Source organism: Lingula anatina, chromosome 5 (genome assembly GCF_051362555.1).
Source record: "Lingula anatina isolate TDL-2025a chromosome 5, LinAna3.0, whole genome shotgun sequence".
Taxonomy (NCBI): Eukaryota; Metazoa; Brachiopoda; class Lingulata; order Lingulida; family Lingulidae; genus Lingula; species Lingula anatina.
In genome coordinates, this window is record NC_141771.1 from 15946790 (window position 1) to 15969079 (window position 22290).

The window sequence follows — 22290 nt, forward strand, 5'->3', positions numbered from 1 at the left end:
TCACTTTTCTGCTTCCGAGTCTGTCGTCTATCCCACTGAGCCACTGCCTCAGCTTGTTTGTAAGAAGGTAAAAGAATCCTTCTATCGTGGTTTAAATTACCTATTTAGAATTTTTTGGCAAAAGGTAATTTGCTGGGACCTAGAAGCGCCAGGTTTTGAACCTGGTGTTGCTGTGTCCGAGTCGCGCGTGCTGTCCACTCCTCTAAGTGTTCCCGCCCACCCACCCCTGGTAGACTTTTCTCTTATAGTAACCAACCGGAAATTCAAAAAGGCCTTCTTGAAAAATATCTACTTATTTCCAAACACCCAACCCAGGATTCGAACCCCAACCCCTAGAAACCCACTGAGCCAATGAAACACTAAGGCATTTCTCACAGATTTCTAAAGTTTTATTAAGAGCAAAATAAATTTCCATATATACATCAATACATTTTAGGCATATTTCTGTCAAGCATCATTAAAAGAAATAAAATTATTATTATCATTGTTCAGTATATATAAGACAAAGTTACATCAGAGATTTTTCTGAAATATGTACACCTTTCTATTTGTTCAATTTTACAAATAAACTACCAACAAAACTACTTGACTTTTAGCTGGGCTCATTCCAATGTATTAAAATAAAAAAAGGATGCATTAAAAAAACAAGGATATATTTGGTCACTTCTTCCTTCTCAGAGGCAATGGCTGACATAGTACCCTCCCCCTTCCCATGAATTTGGTAAGAAATAAAAACAGCCAAGTAACGAACTGATATAATCGAGTGCTAAAAATGCTCCAAATTTCCATGAATTTTAAAACTTAATATATAGCCCCTTATAGTATATCCTAGACTCGCTGCCATTGCGTCTCTTTATAACAAAAAGTGATATGAAAACTATTCCGGTAAACGGTCTTTTTGAAATGTAATGCCATGGAGGAATACGAGAATTACTGTTTCGAAGAAAAAAGTGACATGCTTTCAGTTTTGCAAAAAATGTCATAAAGCGTTTGTAAAATAATGTTCAGCTTTGAGTCGGGAATTGAAAAATAAGATGAACCAAAAAGGTTCCGTTACAATATATAGAATTCAAAAAGTTTCTAACAAAAGCTATAATTTAAACAATATATATTCAACTGGCACATGTATAACACCAAGGTAAAAATCAAGGGACATGTACACTCTGTATCATCTTTAATTAAAAATAACTTTTAAGAAATATTTTGCTACTTTCTTTCATCAAATCATCCCAAATTCGAGACAAAAGACATCGCCTCGGTGTCTGCTGGTCGATTTGGTAGTTTGCCGAAAAGAATTTTGTAGAATTTGGTAAACAGAAAAAAAACTTTCTATTACATGAATGTCCCTTCATTTTTACGCGAAAAATAATCTGTGCAACAAATTAATATCCGTGCGTCAGTTATATTGTACGATAAAAAGGTCCATCTTTACATTCCACTATCCTTTAATTTAGACAATTGATTTCGCTTATTTTTCTTATTAAACGCTTTGTTAATTATCTGGATATTTTTCGAGAATTCTGATTAACAAACTGACATGAGTACCAAAATATTAAGAAAGTCTCTTTCCCATTCTACGCACAGTAAAACAACTACACTTATATTCGCCAATCAGACTTTATTAGTCAGAAAAGTTTCGCAAAAGAAAACTTAAGAGATATTTTATTCTGAGGAAGACAGCAAGGTTTGAGGCATGATTAAGACTTGATCGTTTTTATTTCTTTTCATTCTAACATTCAACTTCAAACAAACACCAAAGTTTTTAGACCACGTTTTTAACTACTAAGATTTCAGTGTCACCAGTCGCGCTTGTAATGAAATTTTGCACATTGAATTCAACTACGGATGTCAAAAACGAGAATGTTAAACAGCCAAAACGGTCTCCTAGATTAAATAATTTTCAAAACTTTGACGAATGAAAAAATTGGAATTTGGTCAATATAAAGGTCCAGCGCGAACTGCATATTTCCAGGAAGCAAAAAATATCTAATTTCATGGGTTTATAGAAGTATTTCTTATGCTGGGCTCAAACTTAAGATTAAAATGCCCACGGTGCTTAATATTTTCTGAGCTAGCAAAAACACGTTTTTCAAATATTTTATTCGCCATAGAATTAAACCTTCAGACAAAGATTGCTGTCTTCATAAAGAACACCTCCAAAAATACCATTTTAAAATACCATGCAACACGCGCAAACTTTTCATTAAAAAAGAATGTATCAAGGCATAAGGGACAAATTTATTCATCAGAAAAAGATATCGCAATTTAAAATATACCAGATTTCAAATATTCAATATTTTCTCTGTTAAATTCGTGACGTCTTAAATAAAAATGGCAAGAAAATGCCTTTGAAAAGAGATTTGAACCTTTCTGAATAGCGTGATATTGAAATTGTAAGCATTGAAAAGTAGAGTTTCAAAAGTAAGACCGAAATCCCTTATGCCTTACAAAGTGCATTTAAAAATCGGTCACAAAATCAGCACAGTTGCAATTGATCTCATATATTTTCACCGATTGAAACATTAAAAGTTTATTTGTGAGATCGGACCAGAGCCCCAAAAAGAAGTATATCAATACACCCATATTATGCTCTTTAATTTTGAATGGAAGTATATGTTCATACCTATCCTAGTATATTGCGATTTGCTACCAACTGCTCACTACACGTACTGTATAAATGTCAACATGCCAATGGCTAAGATTTTAAACTGGTCACTTCACAACATTTCCTCACGTGCACGTGACAATTTTTCAGCGTAAACCGTTTGCTACCTTTGCTATATATCTAACAACGTACTTCAAAATACTGGAGGTAAACACGAGGTGCAACTGCAATTTTCATGAGACGTGAAGAAACGAAGACGTAATGGAGGAACCAAAATGTCACGTGGGGAAAATATTGGGGAATGACTCAAATCCGTTTTAAGCTAGCATGCCACAAAATACTTTCAAAAATAGAATCACAAATGCATCATCATTACAAACCCAACATACTGGTTAAATATCTTACACGGTTTCGCTGTTCAAATCGGTTGAAATTGAAATAATATTCCATACTTAGAAGCATCTCGATCGCCTTGTGTCCATTCCCTGGTCACTCAGAACTGAAGTAGTCACGTCTCTTTTCAGAGGGTACGTTCATGTAGTATAAAAGGGGGCGAGGTAGGCCGAAGTAACCATTTTTTTCTGTTCAACAGTCACCACTATCTGACAGATGTAACTTGGTTAAAATTTTACTCGATTCAAAATATATGAAACGCATTGGTGTTCGACATACATCAAAATATCCAAGAAGTAAATAAATCCCAGAACCTTACCCACCCTAAAACAAAATTGCATTATGTAGGTCACAGGCTATCCAAATGAGGTCCACTGCACGCTTTCTACCGAGTAGTTTTCGCTCCTAAAGCTCCATCGGGTGGGAAAAGAAATCTTCTCTGATGCAATCGGTAGCTTAGCAGATTGTGCTGGGTTTATAATTTCAGTGGCAAGAAAAGAATTTTATTTGTGAATGTTCAATTACAAGATGCTTTATGACTGTTTTCTCTATATATAATACCAAATGAATGTGTGGGTGAGTTTGATAATTTACTTGGGAATACATGCGATTACATGTGATTCACTGTAAGCAAATGTGCCGTAAAAATTACACTTAATATGCTACATAACCTTAACACGATATCCTAATATGAACTGCACACCGAAACTTATTTATTTCATGTCATTAAGTCAGAAGGGTTCGTTTTAGACAGAGCCGTAGGCCGTGTGTTACGTGGAGGGTTGGCAATTGCCCCCGACCTAGTTATTTTACATTTTATTTTACATGCTATTTTTGCTAAACTTTTCCTCTCTCCCGGTCCATCAGACGTCGCTAAAATTTACCTTGTCTTCAAATGTTGATATTTATTTATTTACGTGCACAAGCGTCACCGACAAGTGAAACCCAGACAAGCGTACAATGAATTAGCGCCACAGTTCACAGTCCACAGTCAACCGATGCCTAACTTCAAATGCAGACTCTATACTTTACGCCCCCCATCTCCTATATTTTGTTTTCTGAATGGAAAGACCCGCACCACCATTCCAACACAAACACGCATACACACTTACGACTGGATTCGTACGCGAATGGCAAAGAACGTTTTAGTAATTTTAGCAAATACATTCGCCAGTGACATAGTAATTTAGCAAATACATTCGGCAGTGACATGTCCTGTTGATTTGGTTTTAAATTAATTTGGTCCAACTCACAGAGCAAAGGGCTATATAACTTTATTATTGCAAACAGCACACTTATATGAGCATAAACATTATTTTTATTTTATTATCATTATTATTATTATACTTGCATGAAATACATATCTAATCTCTTTCTGCATCAATGTGGCAGAAATCGAGTTACGTTGGGTAGTATAAAAAAATCAGCAAAATATTCGCCTCAAGTGTGTTGCCACAAATAAAACGTCATTTGTACATTTTTATAATAATGATAATTCAGTGCAAATAATGCCACTTACCTCATTCATCTCGGCAAAAGACCTGCCTTCGTTATTTACGAGGCAACAGTGTGAAATTTATACCCAACTTAAACTGTCTTTTAGCCTGTCTGAAAAAAATCTTTACAATTAGAAACAATTGTTTTGTTACGTGACGTCATAATGATAACGTTATATGTCACGTGTAATGGCTGAGCACACGTCTGTTGACGTCACAGAAAACTTCCTCTCAACGTTGTCACCCAAATTACGTCATTACGACATTGTACTTTTCATCGTTGTGGGTTCCGTTTGAAGCAAGACAACTTACAAGTTATTGAAATGAAACGCCTTTAAAGTGCTTTGATTTCTAGTTCATAATTTACTGCTAATATGTTTTTCTTTTTTATATAACAATAAATCTGTTGGCAACGCCGTCGATTTAGAGAAAAGCACATTTTGACTTCTCTAACACAATCCCGCAGTAGCGATTAAGCTGGATTCATTCAGTGATCTGTGGAACCTGTTTGATATTATGACGGCTGATAAAACGTGATTGGTTTTGCCATAATGGTCTTTACAGACCACGCTCCCCGTTACAATATGAGGATCCATTATGCCATATCAAATTAAAAAAAAAGAAAAATACAAAAAAGGAGGGCTAAATTTTAAATCGAGGCTTCCGTACGGAAAGTGGATGGCCTATATACATTGTTATGAAAATCAGGTGAGCAATTTGGTGAGAGGTGCTCAGATACGACCAAGGTCAGGAGAAGAAAGAAGAGATGGCGAAGAAAGAAGCCTCATGTCGAAATGCTACGGATTTTACAGGTAAGCTGGACGTTTTACACCTAAACTGGCAACAATTTGTTGTAGGTACTGTGTGTAGACTGGGGCCTTCATATATGTGTACGTAAAAAAATGAAGGTTTAATTTGCGTTGACGATATTTGCCGTAAATAGTGCGTTCCACATTTTAGTCATGATAACCACATGAATATTTTGTTACATTATATTTCAATGGCCCTTTCCTAAGTCGAGCACAGGCGGCTAAAATAGATTATTTTCTTTTGTTTGACAGGGAGGACGCTTTTGCCACTATATATATAACCACTGAACCAGTAAAGGGCGTATTGCTGCTTTCAAGCTGTCTGAACTCGCTTTGTCTTCAACGATGTAATATGGCTAGACAGGTAATAACATCTCCGGCTCCATATGGACCTGTTATTTTACTGCTGACTTTACGGCGATTTTTCTTGATTTCTTTTACGTTCCGTCCCTTGATACAATGAATTACAGTCTAGAAACTAGTTCAAGATACTCTTTCTAAATATACACGTTTTAAAAGGGTTGATCCAAACATGTCAACGAAATGAAAGGAAATGATGCTATTGGCACAAGTATTTTCAACACTACACGTTAGTGATCAATTGCATAAAGAACGAACGAAACCTCTGGGAGGGGGTGAATTTTAGATATGATAAATGTGAATTTAAAATTTACTCGTTGTGTAGGTGTGTTCAGGGTATAAAAGTTTATTCGTGTGATTTACAATTTAAATAGTAATGTGTTTAATACAAGAACACGTGTACCAAATTTGGCTTTTGTAATGATCATACACTTTTTTAGAAAACCCTTAAGCATCGTTTTGCTAATGTGAATTCCTTCGTTGAATTTCAGTGACTTTAACCACCCCTGGAAAGGACATTGGTAGCATCCTCCACCAAAGACCTCAGTTTCGTGTTCGCCAGTACCCGATCGCGAGCCACGATTGCCTCGCTTGCCGACGTTTGTCATCTAGACTTTTTGCAGGGTTGACATTTAATATGAAATGCACAGTTTGCTTTGGGTGGTAATAATTTTCGCCAAAATGCACGTGTATCAGATGAAGCATCGCGCGTAACGAGTATTTTATTCATGAACCTTTATATGAGAAAAAAAGAAAGAGCTTAAATCTGTATTAAGTGTCGACCCTGCACTGCACATATTCCACACCCACTACGAATTCTACGAACCGCCAGGAATTGATAAACCCCATGGTACTTAGTTTAATCGTGATAAATTATTAAAGCGCTTAACTGATCCTAGTTTATTTGGTTTTTCTTGCAATTCTGAAAGAGAGTGAAATCGAAACTGGTTTAAAACCAGTCTTCCATTTATCACCTGTTGATGTTCATTCTTCAGTTCTATGACCAAGTACTTCAGCTTCTCTTATGTTGAGCATTCATTTTGCAAGTGAATTTAAGCCAAAACAGGGACAAAATGTCTTCCTGAAATGTACAAAATTTCACGACTCCTCTCGATTTCTAAACTTAGACAATTCCTGGCAGTTCGTGGAATTCGCAGTCGGTGTAGAATAGGGGGATAAGTCCCATGAAGAGTCCGCGTACAGTTATATGTCGTAGCACAGTACTCTATCTGTCCATGGTGTGTTTTGGTTAATTTATGTGACTTTTTTAGTTCGGAAAAAAGGTGGCCATCGGTTCCTGGAACCGGAACGAAACTTGTGAAATAACATTTTAAGAGAAATTATGTCAGTACAAAAGTGCTTCGCTTAAGTAAGTATTGTGTGAAAATAATCAATGCAGTGATTGTTGTAAAGTTATCACTAATGTTCAGGAAGAGTACTGTGCTAGTACGACCTTCAATTGTTTTTTATTTATTTATTTTTTTGTTTGTTTGTTTGTTTTTGTTTTTGCGGTAATGTATATCGTGTGGGCAAATCTGCAATTAGACATATTGCTTTGCACTTGTTTTTATTCCATTTGAATAGATCTCTAACATTTAACTTGATTAGGTTAAACCCTGGGAACAAAATTCGCAACATCATTACGTCTAGTGCATATAGGTGACTTTTATTACTATGTTGTTTGTAAAGTTGTAAAAAAAATTCGAGATAACGATCTGCAAAAATTAGAACTTTGACTGGTTTGCTTCAGAAATAACGGTATTATGAAACTGCACAAATGTGCCAAGGTTAATGCAGAATTGCCCACACGTTTTGAATAAGTATTCTTAAAACCGTGAAAATGGAATTGTGACGTATGCTAGGAATAAACTTGCTTTGGTTCTCGGTGTTTTGATAGCGTGTGTATTCAAATATCACAAACCAGAAATGGGGTTATCATCAAGAAACAACTGGTTAATTATTATAAGTGGATTATTTCGGAGCTTTTATCATTAAAATGTCTATGTTGGACTGGCATTTATCATAACCTTTTCCACTTTGAATTTTTGAAAATTGCTTATCAAACTCAAATTGATTATTATACCTTTGTGAAAATTTAATATTTGGGGTAGCGAGTATGTCCACGATATTGATTTAAGGCCACCAACTTTTTCCAATCTTCTACAAGTACAATATGAATGAATTCATTGAGAAATTTACAAGATTTTTTTTTTTTTTTTTTTTTTTTTTTGAAAATTTCATAAGACTTTATCAACGCCTATCGCTATTTTAAAGCAGTTCTTTCACATTGCCAATTATTTGCGACTTTACCAAATTATCATCTAAACATAATATTTTTCATGGTTATTTTGTTTCTCTCAATAAACATCAAAAATCGACATTCATAAAAATATACGCATAAAAAATTGTCCTATTTGCCATTTTTAGAACTAATTTTTACCAAAACTTTGTAGCTAGGCGTTCTATGTTATGTTGGTCTTGTACACAGTACTTCTAAAATTCTGCAACTTCTAAAATTCTGCAATTTGGTAAGGTCAAAGGATAATTGAAAAAAAAAAGCGCATATTATGCCAGTCCAACACGTCCTAATGGGTTATATATGCTTGGTGTCTCTTGATCACTGAACACCGGGAACCAGAGTTAAATTTATCAGTATTTTCTGAATCAATGTGTTGGTAAGTTATATCAAGTAAGCTGATTTTTGTGTATTCAATTTCTTGTGTGTATTATGCCTAAGATGGATATGGATTAGATACAGTTGTAAAATCACCATGCTTTTTATGTCGTTCCTGATTCGCACGCTTAGCTGTGAAACTTGTTTTCTAAGGAAAAAATTTAGCAGATACATGTACATGTTTTAGGATTTGATGTGAGCTACATATATCTATCAATTAGTAGGACAACCAAAAATCTTTGAGAAATAATTTGTTTTGGCTCAGTCTTTGGTTTTGCGTGCGAACTTCAGCGCGACGACATAGAACAAGGAGTGTTTGTATATTTGAGGTGAATGACATTATATGCATTTTGAATTCCCGTATGCGAATGAACTACTGAGTTTACGCAATTTTTTCAATGAAATAAAATAAATGAACAAAGTTCAATTAAATTTTAATCGGACCTAACCCTGTAAATTCTATTTTCTGGCTTTTACATTGTTGGCTGCTTCATTCCACAGAATCGTTTCTATATATAAAAATAAAAATGTAGTTTGAGTAGTGATTTTCAAAATGCATAGAATGTCTGACTTGTTGGTGGATCGTAGCTTTTCCATTTTTGACTTGTAAAATAATTAAAATAGGAATTGCTTTTAATGTAGAATACAAATGTCATTTTAATTTAGTCTAATTGTAAATAATGAAATTGTTTCAACTCGTTAGAAAAGTAATAAACTTATATCAGTTAGATTTTTGTCAAAATGTGTTGATTCTTTCTCCTTCAGCTCGACTCGAACTCTTTCTCTTCTGCTTCCGAGTCTGTCGTCTATCCCACTGAGCCACTGCCTCAGCTTGTTCGTAAGAAGGTAAAAGAATCCTTCTATCGTGGTTTAAATTACCTATTTAGAATTTTTTGGCAAAAGGTAATTTGCTGGGACCTAGAAGCGCCAGGTTTTGAACCTGGTGTTGCTGTGTCCGAGTCGCGCGTGCTGTCCACTCCTCTAAGTGTTCCCGCCCACCCACCCCTGGTAGACTTTTCTCTTATAGTAACCAACCGGAAATTCAAAAAGGCCTTCTTGAAAAATATCTACTTATTTCCAAACTCCCAACCCAGGATTCGAACCCCAACCCCTAGAAACCCACTGAGCCAATGAAACACTAAGGCATTTCTCACAGATTTCTAAAGTTTTATTAAGAGCAAAATAAATTTCCATATATACATCAATACATTTAAGGCATCTTTCTGCCAAGCTTCATTAAAAGAAATTATTATTAACATTGTTCACTATATATAAGACAAAGTTACATCAGAGATTTTCTGAAATATGTACACCTTTCTATTTGTTCAATTTTACAAATAAACTACCAACAAAACTACTTGACTTATAGCTGGGCTCATTCCAATGTATTAAAATACAAAACGATGCATTAAAAAACAAGGATATATTTGGTCACTTCTTCCTTCTCAGAGGCAATGGCTGACAAAGTACCCTCCCCATCCCCATGAATTTGGTAAGAAATAAAAACTGCCAAGTAACGAACTGATATAATCGAGTGCTAAATTAAAAATGCTCCAAATTTCCATGAATTTCAAAACTTTATATATAGCCCCTTATAGTATATCATAGACTCGCTGCCATTGCGTCTCTTTATAACAAAAAGTGATATGAAAACTATTCCGATAAACGGTCTTTTTGAAATTTAATGCCATGGAGGAATTCGAGAATTACCGTTTCGAAGAAAAAAGTGACATGCTTTCAGTTTTGCAAAAAATGTCATAAAGCGTTTGTAAAATAATTTTCAGCTTTGAGTCGGGAATTGAAAAATAAGATGAACCAAAAAGGTTCCGTTACAATATATAGAATTCAAAAAGTTTCTACTTTCTTTCATCAAATCATCCCAAATTCGAGACAAAAAACATTGTCTCGGTGTCTGCTGGTCGATTTGGTCAATTGCCGAAAAGAATTCTGTAGAATTTGGTAAACAGAAAAAAACTTTCTATTACATGAATGTCCCTTCATCTTTACGCGAAAAATAATCTGTGCAACAAATTAATATCCGTGCGTCAGTTATATTGTACAATAAAAAGGTCCATTTTTACATTCCACTATCCTTTAATTTAGACAATTGACTCGCTTATTATTCTTATTAAACGCTTTGTTAATTATCTGGATATTTTTCGAGAATTCTGATTAACAAACTGACATGAATACCAAAATATTAAGAAAGTCTCTTTCCCATTCTACGCACAGTAAAACAACTACACTTATATTCGCCAATCAGACTTTATTAGTCAGAAAAGTTTCGCAAAAGAAAACTTAAGAGATATTTTATTCTGAGGAAGACAGCAAGGTTTGAGACATGATTAAGACTTGATCGTTTTTATTTCTTTTCATTCTAACATTAAACTTCAAACAAACACTAAGGTTTTTAACACCACGTTTTTAACTTCTAAGATTCTAATGTCACCAGTCGCGCTTTAATGAAAATTTGCACACTAAATTCAACAACGGATGTCTAAAACGAGAATGTTAAACAGCCAAAACGGTCTCACAGATTAAATAATTTTTAAAACTTTGACGAATGAAAAAATTGGAATTTGGTCAATATAAAGGTCCAGCGCAAACTACATATTTCCAGGAAGCAAAAAAACATCTAATTTCATGGGTTTTTAGAAGTATTTCTTATGCTGGGCTCAAACTTAAGATTAAAATGCCCACAGTGCTTAATATTTTCTGAGCTAGCAAAAACACGTTTTTCAAATATTTTATTCGCCATAGAATTAAACCTTCAGACATACATGTATCTTGCTGTCTTCCTAAAGAACATCTCCAAAAATACCATTTTAAAAATGCCATGCAACACGCGTAAACTGTTCATTAAAAAAGAATGTATCAAGGCATAAGGGACAGATTTATTTATCAGAAAAAAGATGATATCGCTAACTAAAGTATACCAGATTTCAAATATTCAATATTTTCTCTGCTAAATTCGTGACGTCATAAACTAAAAATGGCACGAAAATGCCTTTGAAAAAAAAAGAGTTTTGAACTTTTGTGAATAGCCTGATATTGAAATTGTAAGCATTGAAAAGTTAAGTGCCAAAAGCAAGACCGAAATCCTTTATGCCTTACAGAGTGGATTTTAAAGTTTGTCACAGTAATTACATGTATCATAGTTGTAATTCCGCTTATATATTTTCACCGACTGAAGCATTATAAATTTTTTGTGAAATCGCACCCAAGTCCAAACTGAAGTTAACCAATATACCTATGTAATTCTCTATAATTTTGAAGTGGAATTATATGTTTATACCTACTAGTATATTGCATTTTACCATTAACTTCTCACTACACGTACTATAAATGTCAACATGCCAATGGCAAAGATTTTAAACTGGTCACTTCACAACATTTCCTCACGTGCACGTGACAATTTTTCCGCGTAAAACGTTTGCTACCTTTGCTATATATCTAACAACGTACTTCAAAATACTGGAGGTAAACACGAGGTGCAATTGCAATTTTCATGAGACGTGAAGAAACAAAGACTTAATGGAGGAACCAAATGTCACGTGGGGAAAATATTGGGGAATGACTCCGTTTTAAGCTAGCATGCCACAAAATACTTTCGAAAATAGAATCACAAATGCATCATCATTACAAACCCAACATACTGGTTAAATATCTTACACGGTTTCGCTGTTCAAATCGGTTGAAATTGAAATAATATTCCATACTTAGAAGCATCTCGATCGCCTTGTGTCCATTCCCTGGTCACTTAGAAGTGAAGTAGTCACGTCTCTTTTCAGAGGGTAGGTTCATGTAGTATTGTGGGGGGCGAGGTAGGCCGAAGTAACCATTTTTTTCTGTTCAACAGTCACCACTACCTGACAGATGTAACTTGATTAAAAATTTACTAGATTCAAAATATGTAAAACGCATTGGTGTTCGACATACATCAAAATATCCAAGGAGTAAATATATCCCAGACCCTTACCCATCCCTAAAACAAAATTGCATTATGTAGGTCACTGGCTATCCAAATGAGGTCCACTGCACGCTGTCTACCGAGTAGTTTTCGCTGTTTGACAAACTAGTTCCTAAAGCTCCATCTGGTGGGAAAAGAAGTCTTCTCTGATGCAATCGGTAGCTTAGCAGGTTGTGCTGGGTTTATAATTTCAGTGGCAAGAAAAGAAATTTATTTGTGAATGTTCAATTACAAGATGCTTAATGACTTTTTTCTCTATATATAATACCAAATGAATGTGTGGGTGAGTTTGATAATTTACTTGGGAATGCATGCGATTACATGTGATTTACTGTAAGCAAATGTGCCGTAAAAATTACACTTAATATGCTACATAACCTTAACACGATATCCTAATATCAACTTCAGACCAAAACTTCACAAAATACTCGTTTTTTAGATATTTAAATCATATCATTAAGTCAGAGGGGTTCGTTTTAGACAGAGTCGTAGGCCGTGGGTGGCGAGGAGGGATGGCAATTGTCCCCACCCTAGTTATTTTACATTTTATTTTACATGTTTTTTTTTTTTTTTTTTTTTTTTTTTTTGCTAAAAGTGCTAAACTTGTCCTCTCTCCTGGTCCTTCAGACGTCGCTAAAATTTGATACAGGCTGGATAGACACGTGAACCAAAGGCGGCACGAATAGCCTGTTTGCAAGTAGAATAGACCATTAACAATTGCCCTCCCCCCCCCCCCCCCACCTCCCCTAAGCTTTTTTTTCTCAGTCTGTGGACCTAAGATTGCAATATGATTAAAAGCGCTCCGGGTCAGATATATTATCACATCAACATTGGGTTATCAATAAGTTAAGCTAATATGTCAATTCAAAATACCGACCTGCGGTTTTTGCGTATGGAAAAAATCAGATAATACAAAAATATATGTAAATTACCCCACAACATGGAATTACTCCTGTAAAATGATCTGGTATCTTTGCTTATTATGGAACTCGTTTCAGTTTCGCCTATATTAGTACTAGTAACGGTAACAAAAACCCGGCTTGTCTTGTATGAATGATGTATTTGAGAACGTCCTATAGGAAGTTGGTCCAAAATGACTATAAGATCCTAAAGGTCACGTTTCCTAGATTGGAATCCTACAGGACATCCGACAGAATTCTTCTTATGTAGTCACATAGGATTCCTAAAGATTCCTACACGACGGTCTATAGGAAACTTTCGTAAAGATAATATTATCTTTACCAGTAGGATACAGACTCGTTCTAGGTTAAAATAAAACTATTCGCTACAACACATACGAATTCCCTTCGTAATAAGAAGCAATAACAATACAAATACAAGTGTGCCTTCTACTCGATAAAAAGTTCGTGTTGAATAAACATTAACTGATACTGGTATGGTACATGTGTACAGTATAGGCCTATATAATTATACTAAGATCCTACATAGCTTGGTATAAAACAAGGGGTGTTTCAAAATCCTCCTTTATATCCTGCTTTCTTCGTGGATCGTTTCCAGATTTCCAAACCCGGTAGAGGGCGCGTCTGCAGTATATGTTTGCACGTGCCGGTTAAGTGTGATGCTCATCGTTGAACTGCACGCGTCATTCAGCGGAGAAGACCGAGTTTTCTCGACGAGACCCGAACCCGGCACGCTCCCAGCATACCCGGATGTCACGGTCATGTCAACTGTCGACGAAAGGGAGAGGGATGGATTGAGCATGCGCATAGCGTCGAGAGGATTCAGAACGTAAATTGTTTCCACAGGGTCTGAGCGTTGGCTTTTTGACGATTTTTTATCGCTGAAGTTCCGCTTAGCAGAAGGCCGAGAGTTTGAAGAGATTGGATTGGCAGTAGTGCTATTGCCACCGATATCACTTTTATCGGTGATGGACGAGCAGGACGGCATTTCTTTGACCGCGTTCTTTAAGCTGGCGTTGAAAGTGGACGATTCTCCCTGCCCCAATTCCCCCGTTGGATCTCTACGGACAAAGTTGATCTGTAATATTCAAAAGTGAGAAAAAATAAATAATATGAATGATTAAACATATGAGGAGTAAGAGACGATTGTCGTTTATATTAATTATTATTATTTTTAGTTTATTTTATTTCTTTTTTATTTCCAATAGGCGATCACGAACGTTAACGTGTAAAGTCGCACAGCGGGAAGGCAGAGGCGCATACGCTGGCCGACTCCTTTTCCGACTTTCACGAAAATGGCCAATCCATTCGATTTCGCACCATAAGTTAAGAAAAAATGGTGTCTGTGGGAATGTGGTCTATGTCATATGTTTAAGACTGGGTTCCCATATCTAGATCGCTATAACAGGATCGTTCCATCTCCAAGGGGTTTCTCGCTAAATTGCTTGCAGCTTAAGCGGCTTAGATGTCTGGCACACCTACTGAAGCTGCTTAATGATAATTAATTATCCCCTGGCACCTTCAATAGGCGTGACAGTCATTTAAGCCGTTTCAACTGAACGCAATTAATCGAGAAACCCCTTGGAGATGGATCGATCCACAACTAGTACGATAAGGTCTGGGAACGGTCCCTTACTTTACCTTGGGAACAAAAAGTAACCCCAGAGTCATGGCGGCCGAGGTTATGATGCTGATTGTGGAGAAAGCGAATGCGATGGATGGCCTCTCTGACATAATCATGCCGACGGCGGCGCCCACTCCGCACAAAACACAGGTGTTGTAGATACACATGCCTAGATACCTGTACAAGGATAAGAAGAGGCTGAATTAGGTTCAAAGAAGGCTAAAATACTCCCCCAGACGACGAAAGTCTAAGGAATTGATGCTGATTATACAAAAGCTTTATACCCTGCCTGAAATACCAGGAGCGCCTTCCCACTTTCTTGTAAACAATATGACGGATAAATGCAGCTAAGTTTTAGGTATTTGAACTTCCAACAGGAGAAAACATTTAACCTGAAGCCAAAAACAGTTATGTTGTACGTTTTTAATGTATCACGGACCATACAGTGCAAACGAGAAACTTTTGATTCTGGTCCTTCTATGGTAAACAAGAGAGGGGACAAGAATGATATAAATGCTTTAGTCTGTGTTGTATGCAGCAGGTGGCTGGACGTTGACAGACATTAATGTACATTTTGCGTTGTCAGTAGTGTCATGAAGGTTTATTTCTTTTAATCACATTATTTTATACCTTCAATTTATATAATACGGTCAGCTTCGGAGAGTAAACCACTCTTTATTTTAGTTTTAGACCGAATCCGAAGCATGAATCTGAAGCGCACAACATGAAAGTTTTAAGAAACTACTGCCTTTAATTCTAGAGTTTTTCAACGCAGTATCACTTACTTAGAATCATTCAACTCGGGAACGTAGACTTTTCTTGTCTCGAAGGCGAGGAAACATCCCAGTAGCAGCAACAGCACCTTCTCCGCGAACAACCCTCCTATCCAATAGGTCATCAGTTCCGATACACAGAACTCGTGTCTAACTACTAGACGTTCTTCCTCGTTCTCCTAAAATAAATTAAATAATTAATTAGGCCGCATTAAGAACTGTGGATTAACTAGACAGAGGGCGAAATATGGCCGACCCACTTGAACTACTTCCCCAAGGGGAATCTATTCAGTGTCTGTTAGCGGAACGCGATATTTGACCAGCGAAAAAGTTAGTCCACTGTTTTGAATGCGGCCTCAGAGAGCAAGGGCACAGCCTTGCGCATTTTATGCAACGCATACAAATTACCATTAGCAGTTTCCATAGAAACTCAAATAAAATCCATATGCCAAAAATAACCCAAATCAACCACTTTGTAAAGGGAGAAAAAAGACTAAAACTTCGCCTTCTTTACATTTCTGGTCGTAGGCCTAAACTCAAACCACATATTCATACCCCAGTTCATAAAATGAAACAAAGGGATACTAAGATCGCATTCACAACGAATTGAGCCAGGCTTTACAAATCCTGGGGACTAAATATGGCGGACGTACATGAAAGAAAAACCGCCTAATCTTTTAATAGTCTCTCCGCCTCTCACACGCCTCCCCATGTGTCGTCCCAATGGAGCCGAGATTTAATGACTGTCCCCCGCAGGGACGACGTGTGGGGAGGCGTGTGAGAGGCGGAGAGACTATTAAAAGATTAGGCGGTTTTTCTTTCATGTACGTCCGCCATATTTAGTCCCCAGGATTTGTAAAGCCTGGCTCAAATCGTTGTGAATGCGGTCAAACATTGCTTTACACGGGCTGAGAAAACATTACGTGTGGGTGTGTTTTTTATTTTGTGAATGCGATCTAAGAAACAAAACAGTGTATACTAAAAGTGAAACGAGACAAAAACGATTATTTTTTTCTTCTTAAAGTAAAATCTTCCCCATTAACTAATTTTAAATATTAAAATATTAGCCTCGCTTTGCCGTCCTAAATCTCTTAGTGTATACCCACCGTTGCAGTATCGTTCTCCGAACCCAGCTTCATTGGATCAATTAATGCCCATGACGTCATTACGGCCACGTCCATCATAACCAAAATAGCAACCCACAGCAACAGGTGCTTGTCGTGAAGAGGCTGAAAAATAGGGCATCGGTGAAATATTTCTCATTAAATGTATCCCCAAATGCAAAGTTTTTAAAACAGCAGTTTTTTTATCGATGATGAAAATAAACCAAGTATTCGATGGGACTTTAGGTACTATATACAGCAGATACTTTGAATGTAAATTCTAAATGAATGGATTCAAAGAGGAGAGGTATATTCTCTAAAGAGGACGCTGGTCGAGAAAGCTAGACACAGAGAATTGTGGACAGGGGCGGATTTAGGCCGTCTTCTGGGTCTTCCGGAAGACGGTCAGATATTAAGTTTACATTGATGGGTATCTAATTTTTTCTGTCGGAACACGGTCGAAAATGAAGGATGAATCAACAAAGATAATTTGGAAGACTGTCAGAAAATATCTTTGGGTCCGCCCCTGGTGGAAGTCCAGTGTCACCAACATTGTTAGATACGGCAATGGGCATGACATGACATTTGATTGCCTTCTACCAGGGCGACAGATTGATTTTTCACAAGATATGTCTTCAGATAAATAGACAGTCATTTGCCAAGGTTTACCCTATAATATCTGCCACCCTGGTAGAGAGTAACATTTCATGGGGCAACACTGATTTCCTTAAAAGAACGAAGTTTGATAATGGGAGACAATTGTTACATCTTCAAGCATTTTTTTTCCTATGCGATCAGTGTAAATTCCATCTCTCTTCGTATTCCACGTAATTCGCAATTCAAAGTAACATATGATCTTTACCATTTCAAAATAAAACATGAAATTGCGCTACTACCTTTCTCACTCTCCCCGACTTGTTTCCAAAGATCACATAAACACGCCATGTCTTGGCAAACATGGCGCCGAACGCGAGACTAAATGCTATGGACAGCAACCAGCCAGAGAGCTGAAACAGAAAACCAGACCTGTTTGTGTCAACAACAGTTAATAAAGTAGTCGCTTTCTTCTTCGCTTTCCACGTCTAAATTTCATATTTTATTTTATTTTCATGGTGATTTTTCGAAGACCACATAAACACGCCTCTCTTGGTAGAAATGACCACCAAACGTTGAAACGGTCGCCAAAACAGAGCTAAATAGTTAATTTACGAACAAAGTGATATTGCATCGATCAACCAACATTATGAGTCCGCTGCGTTGGTACCATTATGTCATGACGCCTTCATAAACTATAATTACATGTATCTAGTTATAGTTTATACCATAGAATTGCCTAACACAATTGACACGAACGCTTAATATAATTGGGTTGAGATGAACCATTACCTGCAATTGTGGTATGGTACTTGTGTAATGATTGATATAATATGTCACAATAACTACCTCTGTATTAACGCTCTATACTTAAAACTAATAACTGTGATGAAAGGTGTCAATTATGGGACTCTGACGTGTCTAATAAAATTTGAACGTGATTCTGGAAATGAAATGAAGACAACTGAAAATGAAGACCAGCGAACAAGCGAAATATTGCAAAACCTGCTTCGGTAAGGCATCAAACGAATCGCTGTCTTGGAGAAAAATCCAAAAAATCGCCAATTTGACTTATCCTGCTGTATTTCACAACGCCGAAACACCGGATACTAAATTTATTTTATAAAGTCCTTTTTTTGTAGTATTAGAAAAAAACTCACCATACATATTATTGGCATGCTCTCAGCAGGCACAAGACGTGTATCTAAGGCAGCGAACGGCACACAGCAAAACGCCACGATACAACCACTCACTATCACGTTATTCAAATTTGGCGACGAGAGCTTGATGTGTCTATGGCAATTGAAAAGAAATGTCTTACAAATAAATGAACGAATATTCGAATGTACTGTAAGTGAACCGATACACAAATATAATCTGAAGCCGAGTTCTGGGAATAATCACTTGGCAACCTTTTCATATATTATGGCTCATCATATCCACTCAAATACAAAAACATCTGTTTTGACCACGAATAACAAAGATACGACTTTAAAATTAACACAATTATAAAAAATTCCCAAAATTTTTACATTTCGGAAGTGTGCTTGTGAGTGCGTGTTTGTGTGCGTGTGCATTTGCGTGAACTCCTGCACACACGTGTGCGATTGTACTTAATATCGTAAGAGTCATTTCATAAAACTAGTATTTGATAACAGATCTATAAATTCCGCCAATTACCTTATCCCTGTCAAGAAGATGGCTTATCTGTGAATGCAGCAGAACTGAAATAACTAATTAAATGTCGATTTTAACTAAGATCATTACAGTGAGATCAACAATCTATCGATATACAGCAATGGGATTTAGTGTACTCTCTTACGCACCGGTGCTCCCTGAACATTACGTTGAAACCCAGTAAAGACAACCCCACTAGAACTCCGACTCCAGCAAGGCTGGTGATCACGACGGCAAGGAGTGCGTTGACGTAGGAGGTGGTCACGACGACGGGAGTATGGTCCGGAGGCACCTTCCCGCCTAGAAAAAAATCAACATGGGGAGCGTTCAGATAAACCCATCGTACAACTGGATCGGTCCATCTCTGCAGGAGATTTTCCTTAATTGCAATCTCTGTAATCGGCTTAAGTGTCTGACATGCTTCCTCAAGTTGCTTTTAACTAATTAAGTAGCTAAGCAAGGGGGGGGGCGTGTATGACAATTAAGCATGGTTACACAGAATGCGATTTAGCGAGAATCCCCAATCAGGGTTGGATCGATCCAGCTGATACGGTGCTTGAATCTGAACGCGATCAAAATCGGATCCACTTAGTCCAGAGGACACGTGGTTTTCCCCTACACGCACACACACGCACACACACTTACATGTATACCTTGCTTCCTTGTGGCTCACAGATAAGCCCTATAGTTTTTTCGATTTATAAGAGATATAGGTAATCTATCCGGAATTTTCGCGCCAAATCAAATTTGCTATGAGAAAAAAATGGTAATTTTCTTCGACTTCGTCAAATCCATGCTTGTGCACTTTGATTCTTTCTAATTAAAAACTCTTATTCTAAATTCTTGGCCAGACACGTTTAGACTGTCTTTCTATAGATTTCAGAAGTAAATATAGACACAAGTACAAATTGAACTTAGTATCTATATCTTATGTAATAAGTTTTTTAAAAAACAGCCACCTACCGAGCCACTTCAGCATGGAATCATTGATGTAGATTTTTCTGGTGATCTCGTTGTAACGGCCGACTACCACTTGTACTGAACCTGAAATAAACATTTATTCAGTTGTATTTTTTTTTTCAATGTGGTTTAATTAGGGAATCAGTTTTATATCAAGCGTCACACTCGACGCAGTGACTGTAGTGACATATACATGTATTAACAAGAGCGCCACTATGATAAAAGTGGTCGCCATTTGGCAGGCAATTTCGCTATCTAGTGGGCACATACGAGAAATTTTAAATACATATATATATATATATATATATATATATATATATATATATATATATATTAAAATGACGGAGCTGGTCCGACACTATGATGGCAACACAATGATCATACCAGTAAATGCACACTAGGTGGCTAAACAATGATCATGAACATACGTTAGATGGCAGCACAATACCTTGTACTTGAGCAACCTCCAACTGCCAGGGTCTACTACCGTTCTCATAAAACATCATTGGACCCTGAAATTTAAATAAAGAGAAAAGATAAATAAACAAAGCTTAATTTCAACATGCAGAAGATAACGGCTTGGTATCGATATGTTTGAACGAGTAACCGATCATTTTGATATAAAACTAAACAAACGGAATACCAATAATTCAGATTTGGTGTACACACAGAGGGTCCCAGTGGGTATTTTCACTGCCCGTGAAAACCACTTTTTTCCCGTGAATCGTGAAACCTCTATTTTATTCAACGTGATTAGTGAAACACCCCATTCCCGTGATTAGTAAATGCGACTTTTTGTTCTTTGTCCTTCGTGAAATGAAATAATTACATTCTGTGATTCGTGACTTTTAACTCGCACTTATTGCATTTTTTTTTATGAAGAGTGAATAAATGTTTCCCCTTGGACAGAGGTCAGGTTATTTCCCGTGATTTGTGAATTGATGATTTTATTCCCCGTGAACTGTGACCACTAGTCCCCTCCCCCCCCCCCCCCCAATGGAACTTCTGTACAGCTTGTTTTCTCACTCATACCGACCGTCATTCCCGTGAAGTTGGTTTTGTCCAATTCCTTCATGAACACCTGCAGCATGTGGCTGTCTTCGTACGTGAAGTCATCGAGGCGCTTTGGTCTGGTCACGACTTCCCCGTCTATAATCTCTGTGACATTCTGAATAAAAAATAGAAAGGCAGAATCAGAGGAAATTCCTGACAGTCTTCCAAATTATCTTTGTTGATCCACCCCTTATTTTTGACCGATTTCCGACAGAAAAGTTAGATACCCGTCAATGTAAACTTGAAAATCTGACCGTCTTCTGGAAGACCCAGAAGACCGCTTCAGGCCTCCCCGGTACGCGGTTATCTATCAACGGACTTTGGTTTATTCAGGTGGAACTGCAGTTTCTTCATAAAATTCATTTCTACGTTGCAAGTGAAATTCACCTGTGTTTGTTTACATCACGAAAGAGACTCAGATATCACGAACATGAACTCAATACCCGTTTTACAGATCTTAATTTATTTTGAATTTCTTGATTAGGAAAAATTGAAATTACTAGATCTTCTCCTTTTATTTGATCTTTTTAAAAATCTATTTCTTTATTAATTTAATCATATTTTTCTTTCTTATTTCTTTTATTATTATTTATATATTATTTTTTTTTAATTTAAATATCTAATCCGCACTGTATGCATTTGAATATAAATATAAATACAAATGTAAAGTACCTGCTGTGCAATAATGGGTATAGCGGAATGCATAGCCAAAACGGCGGCCCATATGGCATCGTATCCATATGCATGATACTCGTTCAGTCCGTATTCAGCATAACTTGGCCACTCCTTATATCTCCTCTCATAGGTAGAGTAATCCTAGACGTAAAATACAATACAAAACTATGATCAATATATTTTTTTATCTCGTGGCTTGAAGAGTTCTGAGACAAGAATGAATATGCAACAAATTTAAGCTGTGTAAACAGAAGTACGTGGGATTGAAGGTGCGACAACCTTTATGACCGAGAGTGTCCTAGAGTATAAGCAAGAGGAAAATTCTGATTTCTTCAGAATTGACCTAACCTGCCATAAAGATAAAGTATTTTTTCTCAATCAACAGCTAAATATTGAAATGGGGGGACGAGAATATCTCCTGAGTAGTGGCTAATATATTTCACCTGATGAAGATGCTCTGATAGACATCTAAATATTGGAGGTAAATAATGTCAGCATTCATCTGTTGATGAAAGTAAAAATAACTTTACTTGTATAACATAGCACAGCTGGTGTAATTCTTCACTAATAAAACTATCAAATGTTATAACACTTCTAGACTCCC

General features: G+C 36.7%; 1 protein-coding gene and 1 long non-coding RNA gene across 2 annotated transcripts; one reads left to right on the top strand and one right to left on the bottom strand.

Moving 5' to 3' along the window:
- Nucleotides 1-5114: 5114 nt before the first annotated feature.
- On the top strand, nt 5115-9065 carry LOC106165087 (uncharacterized). The gene is made up of 3 exons (XR_001238644.2): nt 5115-5306; nt 5556-5667; nt 6155-9065. It is a non-coding gene; the product is annotated as an uncharacterized LOC106165087 (long non-coding RNA).
- A 4008-nt stretch (nt 9066-13073) lies between these two features.
- Nucleotides 13074-21900, bottom strand: LOC106181792 (gamma-aminobutyric acid type B receptor subunit 2). Its single transcript, XM_087014054.1, has 11 exons — nt 21684-21900; nt 20995-21126; nt 20383-20470; nt 19962-20042; nt 19148-19298; nt 18482-18614; nt 17624-17734; nt 16731-16853; nt 15637-15803; nt 14869-15028; nt 13074-14305 (listed from the first exon to the last, which is right to left on the bottom strand). The coding sequence occupies exons 1-11, from the start codon at nt 21714-21716 to the stop codon at nt 13793-13795; spliced, it is 1692 nt and encodes a 563-aa protein (XP_086870180.1). The 5' UTR covers nt 21717-21900; the 3' UTR covers nt 13074-13792.
- Nucleotides 21901-22290: the final 390 nt, after the last annotated feature.

Bases quoted from the DNA above. Each gene is read 5' to 3' on its own strand.
- LOC106181792 (XM_087014054.1), bottom strand. From the start codon at position 21,716: ATGCATTCCGCTATACCCATTATTGCACAGCAG. The intron at 15,804-16,730 runs GTGGGTATACAC...AATTTATTTTAG, and splicing joins CGGAGAACGATACTGCAACG to GAGAACGAGGAAGAACGTCT. The intron at 15,029-15,636 runs GTAAGTGATACT...ATCCTTGTACAG, and splicing joins CCCGAGTTGAATGATTCTAA to GTATCTAGGCATGTGTATCT.